This window comes from Chionomys nivalis, chromosome 5 (assembly GCF_950005125.1).
Source record: "Chionomys nivalis chromosome 5, mChiNiv1.1, whole genome shotgun sequence".
In the NCBI taxonomy this organism is placed as follows: domain Eukaryota; kingdom Metazoa; phylum Chordata; class Mammalia; order Rodentia; family Cricetidae; genus Chionomys; species Chionomys nivalis.
Window position 1 is genome coordinate 290,494 of NC_080090.1, and position 11,590 is coordinate 302,083.

At 42.5% G+C, this 11,590-nt stretch overlaps 1 protein-coding gene across 1 annotated transcript; it reads right to left on the minus strand.

Annotated features, from left to right (window-relative positions):
• Positions 1–1,409: 1,409 nt before the first annotated feature.
• On the minus strand, positions 1,410–11,368 carry LOC130874254 (histone H3.3A). Its single transcript, XM_057769284.1, has 4 exons — positions 11,236–11,368; positions 9,610–9,760; positions 7,864–8,017; positions 1,410–2,066 (listed from the first exon to the last, which is right to left on the minus strand). Exons 2-4 carry the CDS (start codon positions 9,735–9,737, stop codon positions 1,938–1,940), a joined length of 411 nt encoding a protein of 136 aa, XP_057625267.1. The 5' UTR covers positions 9,738–9,760; positions 11,236–11,368; the 3' UTR covers positions 1,410–1,937.
• Between the last annotated feature and the right edge of the window lie 222 nt (positions 11,369–11,590).

An 11,590-nucleotide genomic window follows, 5' to 3' on the forward strand; every position in this document is an offset into this window, starting at 1 on the left:
GTCAGTCAGTGCTCCATACAGCAAGATTCTATATTTATGACAAAATGTACCAACAATCTAAAAATAATTGCACTAATTTGTCCAACAGACTTTTTTTTTGGAGACAGGGTTTTTCTATGCAGCCCTGGCTACCTTGTAGACCAGGCTGGCCTCAAAATTAGATGTTTGCCCCTGCCTCCGGAATGCTGGGGTTAAAAGGCATAAACCAGATCTAGCTTACAAGGATGAGCCATCACACGCAGTGTACACTGCTGAAGACTGAAACCAAGAACAAGCTTTTTATAGACTCCCAAACGCTGGGATTAAAGGCCTGTACTAACACACCTGGCCCCAGTCGATTTCTTTCTTTTTTTTTTTTGGTTTTTCGAGACAGGGTTTCTCTGTGGCTTTGGAGCCTGTCCTGGAACTAGCTCTGTAGACCAGGCTGGTCTCAAACTCACAGAGATCCGACTGCCTCGGCCTCCCAAGTGCTGGGATTAAAGGCGTGCGCCACCACCGCCCGGCCCCAGTCGATTTCTATAAGCACCTATAATCTGGTTTCTGCTAAAAAAAACAAAACAAACAAAACAAAAAAACAAAAAAAAAAACCCAAAAAACTGCCATCTAGTGTGCTCTCTGCCCAGTTAGTTAACACTGCGTGTCCTTCAGTGTTTCAGCTAAGTTCATGTTCTTAGTGCCTGTCATCACACTTCACATTAAACACTCCAATGCTAACCAAAACAAGTTAATGAATGATTGGTGCTTGAATAACTTAATATGCAGCATTTTGGAATAGTAAGACCTTTCGATCTATACATTTTTGTTACCATTAAAGGTTTAATAGTATATATAGTATATACTGATGATTACACTCTGGTTTTTCGAGAGAGGGTTCTTTATTCAAATTATTTCCAGGGGGCTGGAGAGATGGCTCAGTGGTTAAGAGCATTGCCTGCTCTTCCAAAGGTCCTGAGTTCAATTCCCAGCAACCACATGGTGGCTTACAACCATCTGTAAAGAGGTCTGGTGCCCTCTTCTGGCCTTCAGGCATCTACACAGACAGACTATTGTATACATAATAAATAAATAAATATTAAAAAAAATAAATAAAAAATAAAAATGTCTTTTAAAAAAAAATTTATTTCCAGGTGCTCCAGTTACTTTTTCTATGTCTCTCAAGCTTTTTTTTTTTGGGGGGGGAGGGTAGGACGTTTTTGGAGACATAGTTTTTCTGTGTAGCTTTGGCTGTCTGGAACTCAATCTGCAGACCAAGCTGGTTTCAAACTCAGAGATCCAACTGCCTCTGCCTCCCAAGTGTTGGGATTAAAGGTGTGTACCACTACTGCCTGGGATCTCAAAAAGTTGTCTCAGACATAAGGTGATATAGCAAATCCCTGGATATTAAATTTGTATCTGTAAGGTTGATAATAAAGACCAAAAGCAGGTATAGTTTAATGTATTTTAATAGCAAACTTACAGGAACAGCACAGAAGACAGACAACATTAAAAACATGTACTTGCATGTAGGACAACTCAGTTAGAAAAGTATAGTGAATGATGGTATCTACTGTATGATAAAAATGCTACAAACACCATTTAGTTGCCGTCAATAAGAAATTTACTTATTTTAAAAAAATCCAAATGCTGGCATTGTCCAGAAAATTTTAACAGGTTTATTTATAATTGTTATAAAGTTGAACTGTTGAAATGTGTTCACTGAAACATTTTGCTTGCATTAATGCTTTACATCTTGCATTTATATTAAAAATTCACACACAAATGAAAATGGAAAAACTGCCAATACCTGATTTCTGTCCCCTATTTTTCCACTCGCAATCATATACTTAGGTACCTTTTGACCCCATGGAAAAAATATCTAACATTCAGAACTACTGATAACAGGAAGAAGAGGAAAAAAAATTTTTTGAGAATGAAATGTTTCCCCTCATAGTGGACTCTTAAGCACGTTCTCCGCGTATGCGGCGTGCTAGCTGGATATCTTTTGGCATAATTGTTACACGTTTGGCATGGATAGCACACAGGTTGGTATCTTCAAAAAGGCCAACCAGATAGGCCTCACTTGCCTCCTGCAACAACAATAAAGAAAAATTACTACTGTTTCCAACACTTATATAGTAAAACCCTTTAAAAACTTACTTTTTAATCAAAACTTATATATAATCAAATGTTCATACTAAAAAAAAAAAAATCTACCAAAACAACACAAAGCACCAAGACACGTCAAAGAAGCCAATTCTAACATTCCCGCCTTACAAGGGGATTGTATGCAGCCCAGTATCTCTTCAGTAGGGACACCATGGCAGCTGCAATACGGAGAACAAGTCCCTAGCACATATGATCCCATCTACCTTCTTGTTTACACTTTGTAGTGCTGAGTGAGGACTGAACTCAGCACCTTGCTCTTTGTTCTTTTATTTTCTCTCTCTCTCGTTTGTCGAGGTAGGGTTTCTCCGTAGCTTTGTAGACTTGTCCTGGCGCTTACTCTGTAGACCAGGCTGGCCTCAAACTCAAAAGATTCACCTCCCTCTGCCTCCCCTCCCAAGTGTTGGAATTAAAGGCGTGTGCCGCCACCGCCCAGTTTGTCCTTTCTTCAGTTCTACAGGAGTACTTAATGGTTCCAGAATACATCACAGATTGGTTTACTTTTATCTGTTTAACCAGCTCCAAAGTACTTTCTTCCAAAACCTTAATGCGCAATGACATTTTGTGCCCTCTAGAATGCTGATCCTGTCTCTACCCACCCTATTTCACTGTAAGATTCCCCAGGGTATTTTCTTATTCATCCTACCACCTAAAACTTGCTAGCAATATGAACCATTCATTGACACTTGTCATGTAATGTGATAAGGAAGAGAGAACCCAAAGCCTACAACTCACAAATGCTGGCATTATTTGTTCTCTGGGATCCACATGATGGAAGCAGCCAACAAACTACTGCAGGTTATCCTTTGAATGGCATATTAGCATTCACATTCCCACACACACACAAATGGCTTCATTTTGAAAGATGTTTCTAGGGTTCCTAGGGTAGAATCGGGAGTACAGTGCAGCCTAGTGGCATCCCCTTTCACCAATACTTCCCACAACAAGACCGAGATTCTGCTTCATAAATACTAACAAAGATCAGGCGGTAGTGGCACATGCCTTTAATCCCAGCACTTGGGAGGCAGAGTCAGGCGGATCTCTGTGAGTTCGAGGCCAGCCTGGTCTACAAGAGCGAGTTCCAGGACAGCTCCAAAACCACAGAGAAACCCTGTCTCAAAAAAACAAAACAAACAAAAACAAAGGAAGTGAAGAGGAATATGGCTAAACACAAAATATACACACGGAAAATTTTTACAAATTACTGTGCTGAAGAGGGCTTTGTGTATACTAAGCAAGTGCTCTGTCAGTGGAGCACATTCACACTTTTGTCCTTTATGTATAGATTTGGGTGGGAAGGTTTGTGTGTACCAGAGATCAACCTCAGGTACTGTTCCCTCAAGAGCCACTTGCCTGCATGCATCAGGCAGAGATGGACACTGGGGCCTTTGTCAGCTCTTACATTATTTTTCGAGACATAGCTTTTTATTGAAACTGGAGTCCTCCAATTCAGCTAGGCTGGCAAGTCAGCAAGTTCTTAAGGATCTGCCTATCTCCAATTCCCCGGCACTGAGATGATAGACACTGTGTCCCTCTTTCAGTGTGTACTGGGGATCTGAACCCAGGTCCTCACACGTGTATGAGGAGCACTTTAATGACTAAACCATCTTTCCAGTCTCAACTTTGTTTTTTGAGACACTGTCTGTCTCGGAAATCTGGGACTAGCCAACCAGGTTAGGCAGGTTATACACTGAGCCCATTAGTAACATACACACACACATATTTAAATTTAGGCCGAGTGCTTTATTTTCTTTATCCTTTATTTTGTAAGATTCTTTTTTATTGTTTTATAGTTGCACTATAAATTTTCTCTGCTCCCCTCTCCCCTGACCTCGACTTAGTGTCAGTATTTAAAAGCATCTACCACCACGGACAGCTTTTTACATGGATGTTAGAGATTGAACTCAGGCCTTCATGTTTGCAAGATAAGCACTTAACCAAGCTTTCTCTTCAGCCTCTACTTTCATCCTTTAAGGAATCCTTAGTACCCCACTTCTATAAAAATCTGCCTCCCTGGAGGAATATGTTCTTGGTAATTAAGTTATACTCCAGTTACTTGGCACTCATATTGGCCCTACTATGTATCAGTCAGCTTTTACTATCCTTCAGTTAATTTGCTAAGAGATCTCATTCTATGTAATGCTTTGTTCCCATATAGATGTTCAGTTTTGCTGGTTTGCTTTTTATACCTAACCCTAATTAAATCTCCAGCTGGGCCTACTAGTTCAGGCTTCTACCTACTTTTGAGGCTGAGGCAGGAGATCACATGTTCAAATCTAGCCTGGACAACTTAGCAAGGCCCTGCCTCAAAAATAGTAACAAAAATCTGTTCTAGGAAGCCAGGTGGTGGTGCACACCTTCAGTCCCAGTACTTGGGAAACAGAGGCAGGTGGATTTCTGTGAGTTCAAGGCCACAGAGTGAGTTCCAGGAAAGCCAGAGCTCTGTTATACAACAGAAAACTTGTCTCGAAAACCAGATCTGTTCTGGGGATAAGCATGATTCACAGTATGGCACCACTCCCCAACTCTTTTCTGTACAACTCACTCATATCTTATATATTCCAAACCAAAATCTTTACTGTTTAGAAACTCATTCTTGGGCTGTTCTACAAGTGAAGTAAAAAGTCTAGAAAGTGGGCTAGTGGGATGGCTTAGTGGGTAGTGGCTTGTTGGCAAACCTGACACTCTGGATTTGATTCTTGGAAGCCTACGTGGTAGGAAATCAAATCCTCCAACTTGTCCTGACTTTCATGTGCACATGCACAATTGCAAAAATAATAACAGTGAGCTAAGTACAACACACTGTGGCCTGCTCTCGGGAATTTACAACATAGAAACCAACAGAAGTTTCTCAGTAAGAAATCAGTTTATCTTGTTTAACTCAGCATTAGGATGAATGTTCTGTGAAGGGTAGCACAAACTTCTAGGAACTAAAGAAGTGTCAGGTTTCTGAGACTATTTGCTTCTAAGAGTTGTGTTCTGGAAGATTACTGAATTCACAACACACATATATTCCCAATTCTTTTACCAAATGCTCCCAAATCCCTTTAGCACTAAACTTGTAAAGAGAGCCCAGAGCAGGAAATCTGACTTCTAGGCCAGCCAGGTCTAAACAATAAGACCCTGTATCAAAATAAGATAAAGCATGTTATGACATTAATTTATAACATTTTCTATTGTTTTCTCAGGTTATTTCTCTGTGTAGCCCCAGCTGTCCATAAACTCATTTTGAAGACCAGGCTGACCTCAAACTCAGAGATCTGCCCACCTCTGCTTCCTGAGTGCTGGGAGTAAAAGTGTACACTACTACACACAGGTAATCTATAACACTGAATACATTTACGATCTGACTCGTTTCAAAACTGTCCATTTTTAATATACAAACATTTTAGTTCAAGTTCCCTGGCATTTAGGGTAAAAGCTAAGCATCCCATCGGCCAATTCCCAATTATCCATATCTACCTCTCTGAACTATTTATATTCCTTCCCTTTAGTTGTGTAGTCATCTCCACAACTCTCAACCTAGCTTCCTTTACTGCTAACCAGTAACCTGGGCATAATTCAGTGTAGATAGAGTGCTTACCAGGGAAGCAGGAGACCCTAGATTCAAGCTCCATTTTGGACTGCAAAACAGAAGTACACTGCTCTGTCCCACCTCCTTTACCACGCTACTGTGTCTAAGTTATAAAGTACTGCGCAGTACACAAAAGCAACACCACCCAAGTAATACATAGGATTTGAAGTCATCCAGTTTTAGGGATCTTAGAATGTTAGGGAAGGGTGACAGAGAAGCTATTTTTAAAAGTTAATGATGCAGTTTAAAAAAGATTAATTTGTTATGTGTGGGCGTGTGGGGAGCCTGCTTGTACCTGCTTCACACCCATGCATTCATGCCAGTGCCCCCAAAAGCTGAAGAGGAAGAGTATTAGATTCCCTGGAACTGAAGTTACTGATGTAGATGGGAAATAAAGGAAAAACAGCTTTTAACCACCGAAGCATCTTTCCAGTGCCTACAATCCTTTTGTTTTTTCGAAATAGGGTTTTTTTCTGTAGCTTTGGAGCCTATCCTGGAATCTTGTTTTGAGACAGGGTTTCTCTTTATAGCCCTGGCTGCCACGAACTTCCTATGTAGACCAGGCTAGACTCAAACTCAAAAGATTTGCCTGTCTTACTCTCTTATTTCTGGGATTACTGGAATGAAGGGCACACACTACCATGCCTCTCTTCTTTTTAAAAGTCAGAATGACAATATGTATTATTCCAGGTTAGTCTTGAACTAGCTATGTAGTCCACCCTGATGCTGACTAATAACCCTCTTGGAACTATTCATGAGTGTTAGAATTACAGACCAACAAACCCCATCACGCCCAGCTTAAAGTGTATAATTCTAATGCCAAAAATAGAGTAACTTGTTTTTAAGAGACAAAGTTTCACGGTATAGCCCAGGCTGGCCTTGAATTTGTATCAACACCCTTGCCTTTGAGTCATCACAGATTAAAGTGCTGTTTGGAATCCTATCTGCTTCTAGATCCTACTTCAACCAGACTTTTGTCTTGTGGTACCTATAGGGCCTTACATATACAGATAAAGAACAGGACTACTATGTAGCATCTCTAACACTTTCGGAGCTATAATCTTACAACTAATCTACAAGCATGCACACACACATACACACATGAAAAACTTTGACTGGTTAACACTTGGCTAGCTGGGCAGTGGAGGCGAACACCTTTATCCCAGCCCTTGGGAGGTCAGCCAGAGAAACCCCGTGTGTGTGTGTGTAGTTTGCCTATTATGTTTTGGATTTGATCTCAAGCATCACATAAAGCAGGCATGATAGAGCATGCCTGTAATCCCAGTCTTCAGGTATATGCTGGAGAAGTAAAGTTCAAGGTCACCCTCAACTATACAGCTGGCTATTTGGCTATTATTTCAGAATAAACCTAAATAAAAAAAAATTAGTCCACTCAAAAATCAGGACACTAAAAAAAGTGCACATTTTGCTTGAAATCATTTACTGGTAACTATGAAACCGAGTAATATTGACAATGGACATTTACACGTGAATTAATTTAAAAAGACAAGCGTTCTCCCACCAACATGTTTAATAATTTCAACTGAAAAAGCTTTATTATCGGCATATAAGGATGATAATGATAATACTTCCAAGTATAGTGATGTGTTAGACACAGTCTACTAACAGTAATTAGAAAACAAAAGCCATTAGTCCTTTTAGGGTTCTTAGAGATTGTGATTTGTTCAGAGGATTTATAAGCAGCTTTTAAAATATAAATAAAATTCTAAGGAACAGTATGGGGGGATTTTGGTAGCTGAAATTTCAGTCATTTCAATCTACCATGAATTTAATGGATGCCTATTCCTGGAATTGACCAATCAAATGAAGCTTAGCCTAACCACAGAAATAGTTCAACCAATTATATGCCCATTTATTTAGGTTTCTCAAAACAGGTTTTCTATGTGTAACCCTGGCTGTCCTCAAAGATCAGTCTCCCTCAGCTTCCCAAGAGCTGGGATTAAAGGGCACGACTACCCAGCTACCTCGAACCATTTAACCTTTAAATTTCATCAACAGTGAATCATACCTCACAGCCTACCTCGTAGGCTTATAACAATAAAGTTACACGAAAACAAAAAAGATGTGTAATTGCTCTTGATACAAATCATAACAAGAACAAGGGTTTTCCCCACCCATCAGTTTACCTGCAAAGCACCAATAGCTGCACTCTGGAAGCGCAGATCTGTTTTGAAGTCCTGAGCAATTTCTCGCACCAGACGCTGGAAGGGGAGTTTGCGGATCAGAAGTTCAGTGGATTTCTGATAGCGTCTGATTTCACGGAGTGCCACAGTACCAGGCCTTCAAAAGATAACATTAAAGAAGTTGTTACTAAATCAGCATACCACACACAGAAAAGCAGCAATTCAGCAAATTTTCAAAGAATGAACTGCTCAACTAGTCTTCAGTAATGAATTTCACAGATCACTTTTATGATCTGAATATTTAATTCTTTTTTTTTTTTTTTTTTGGTTTTTCGAGACAGGGTTTCTCTGTGGTTTTGGAGCCTGTCCTGGAACTAGCTCTTGTAGACCAGGCTGGTCTCGAACTCCCAGAGATCCGCCTGCCTCTGCCTCCCAAGTGCTGGGATTAAAGGCGTGCGCCACCACCGCCCGGCTGAATATTTAATTCTTAAGAGGAAGATCACTTTTAAAAATAAAAAAAGGCAGTTAATCAAGCCCTACATTCATTTTTACCTGTACACACACACATCTGAGCTAAATATTACACAACTTTGAGCTGAATATGATATTGTATGCTTGCAGCACTGAGGAGGCTCGATACCAGCCTCATCTACATAATGAGTTTCAGGCAAGCCCAGGTTAACTGGAGCCCTACCGTCCCTGTTAGGCTAGCAATAAAGATGGCTTAGACGCTCCCGTGTTTATCACTTTCCTTTGCCCCATCTGTGCCTTAGATTTAATGTCCTAAAAGATTTAGCCCATTTTACTACGATTCACTTGACACAGCTGTATTCGATCCCCACTATTCTATCCTCAGTTATGATTACATTTGAAAACTTGATTTCACATTGTTTCTTCCACATGGAAGAAAACTTTCTAAAATTAAGTCACTGCCCTATTTTTTTTAACACCCAAATATTTCTTCTACTGTATGAGCTCTTCACTGTAAAATCTGTTTATGCAAATTTGGGCAACTTGTGCCCTCTAATGGTAGATGTCCTTAACAACAGTGCTTACATCAAAATAAAATGAGGTAATAAAGGAGGGAAAAAAAACCACCAAGTAACTATGATCAATGGGGACTTTAATGGTCTCCCTAAGGCAAGCTATTACTTTACAAGTGATGAGGGGCAACCTAGGAAAAATGTGTGTGTTTGTACACACACACACACACAAATTATATATACAACATATATACAAAATCATTTACGTATATAAAATACATGTGTTCATAGTATACACAAAAGTAACCATTTACTAGTTAAAAAATTTAATAATGGGCACTCGGGAGGCAGAGGCAGGCGGATCTCTGTGAGTTCGAGGCCAGCCTGGTCTACAAAAGGAGTTCCAGGACAGGCTCCAGAGCTACAGAGAAACCCTGTCTCGAAAAAACCAAAAAAAAAAAAAAAAAAAAAAAAAAATAATAATGGCTAGTTAATAGTGTGTCCTATTATCAGTTGGGTACTGGGTCCCTTTAGACTTTAGATCGGATTACAGCTTCAAAATTTTATCAATAAAACCTGATACCAAGTTACACATATCCATAAACAAACATGCATATAAATACATATACTAGCGGTAGTTAAGTATTTAAGACGGAGAAATATCTTTTCCCCAAAACAAAAAGTACGACTGTTACCTACCCATCTTCTTGTTCAAGTGCATGGACATACTGTTAAGACACTTTTTTCCTACCCCTTTCAAAAATACCTGTAACGATGAGGTTTCTTCACCCCTCCAGTAGAGGGCGCACTCTTGCGAGCGGCTTTTGTAGCCAGTTGTTTCCTGGGTGCTTTACCACCGGTGGATTTACGGGCAGTCTGCTTTGTACGAGCCATGGTATGGGCACCTCCTTACTTACCTACCAGCATTAAAACAAAACAAAAAAAAAAACCCATCATATTCAACTAAAACATACACATTTTCCTGCCTGAAGCCCCCCCCCACTAATCAGTATAGAGGAGAAAAAAAGCTGTTATATAATTAATCTGAAAGGGCGCGGATCAGGTCTACTACCCAAATATGACTTAAAAACAAACTAGAAAAAATTGTCAGCATTAATACTCATAATGCCAATTCCAAGCGACAAACGGCCAAAACCAGTGAGATCACTCCAATAGGTTTTGATTCAATTTCTTTAATTAAAGTAGAAATTAGAAACGCCTGCAAACATTCGATCACAAAGTCAAATGAACGAAGCCAAACCACAGAAAAGGTCGAGTCAAATTACAGTTAAAAAAAAAAAAAAAATTAGAAAAAAAGGTTCCAGCCCCCCCCCGCGCCCCCCCCCGCGCTTGGCAGTTGGATTGCTGTAAATATCTGAAAACATTCTTGAGGTTTGTATCTTTACGGTTATGTTGATAAAAAGGCGTCTCGAAAGACAAGAACAACAGCTATTGCCAGTGAGCATTCCACAAAGCCCGTCCTCCCGTGCTTCGCTATGGAAGCCGACTGCCCCGCACCCAGGCTTAATTAGCGCTCGACATCGACAGCCCGGCCCACCCCAACACCACATAAACTTTTGGTTTTGCCTCCCCCGGGTCCCTGGGTACCGGACCTGCCCGTCTCGGCCCCGGCGCCCCGCGCTGGCAGCAAGCGACTCGGCTCCCCAAGACTAGCACAAAATGGAAACAATTGCAAAACGTATCCGATTCCCTTCCAACCAGAGAAACAGCAAATCGTTCGAAAATACCCCATCCTCTGCCACGTGCCGCTCGCCACAAAAATGCAAAAGTTCTTTTTTGTTATCTTGAATTTCATATGCATCAAGTTTCTTTTTCTCCAAAAAAGGCAAAAAAATGTTCTTAAAATCTTTTCTTCCTTCCATTTTAAAATGGGGAAGAGAGAAACGGGGGGGAAAATATGGTCGGTGACCAGAGAAGAGACAAGATGGTGAAGCTCAGCCACAACTGTGGGGAGGCAGCAAAAAGCGAGTTAGCCCGGGGTGGGAAGCGGCGGCGATTTTACCCATTTCGCGCCCGAAAAACTGCGGCCCGGGACCCGCAGGCGGCAGTTGAGGGGCTCGCGCGGGACATGGTGAAGGTCTGGGGTCCCGGGAAGGGGCGGCGGGCGGGATTTCACCGAAGAAAGGGGAGCCCACGGCGCGGGAGGGCGAGCAGGCTCGGCACCGCGGCGGTGCCGCCGCTGGGCTGAGGCGGAGACGGGGGAGCCGCCGCCGCCGCCCGAGGGAGAGGGAAACTCGCTCCCCATCTCCGTTTCTGCGCCAAAAAGTTTGCGGGTCGAGCCCGAGGGACTGTGGGTGCCCTCCGCGGCCCGCTACGACACCAACGGCGGACGGGGCCGGCTCCGGGAACGCGGGCAGACGGAGAAACTTACCCCCCTTCTCCTTCGGCTGGAGCTCGGCAAGCGAGAGGCGGCGCTGGCGTTAGAGAGCGGCGGCGGCGCGGCGACGGCTGCGAACACAATTGAAAGATGGCTGACACCGAGGCTACCTCCTACACACACCGCCCCGCCCCGCGCCGCGCGCCAACCAATCACACACAATGGAGGGAAGGCTCGGCCCCGCCCAGGCCCCCCGCGCGCCCCGCCCCGCCCCTCCCCCCGCGCGCTCGTTCGCTGGCGCGCGCTCGCTCCTCCCCCGCGCGCCGCCCGCCCCTTCCTCCCGCCGCCTTTCGCGGTGTGTACAAACACAAAAGACACGCCGAGGGGCCTCGGGGCCTGCGGAGGCGCC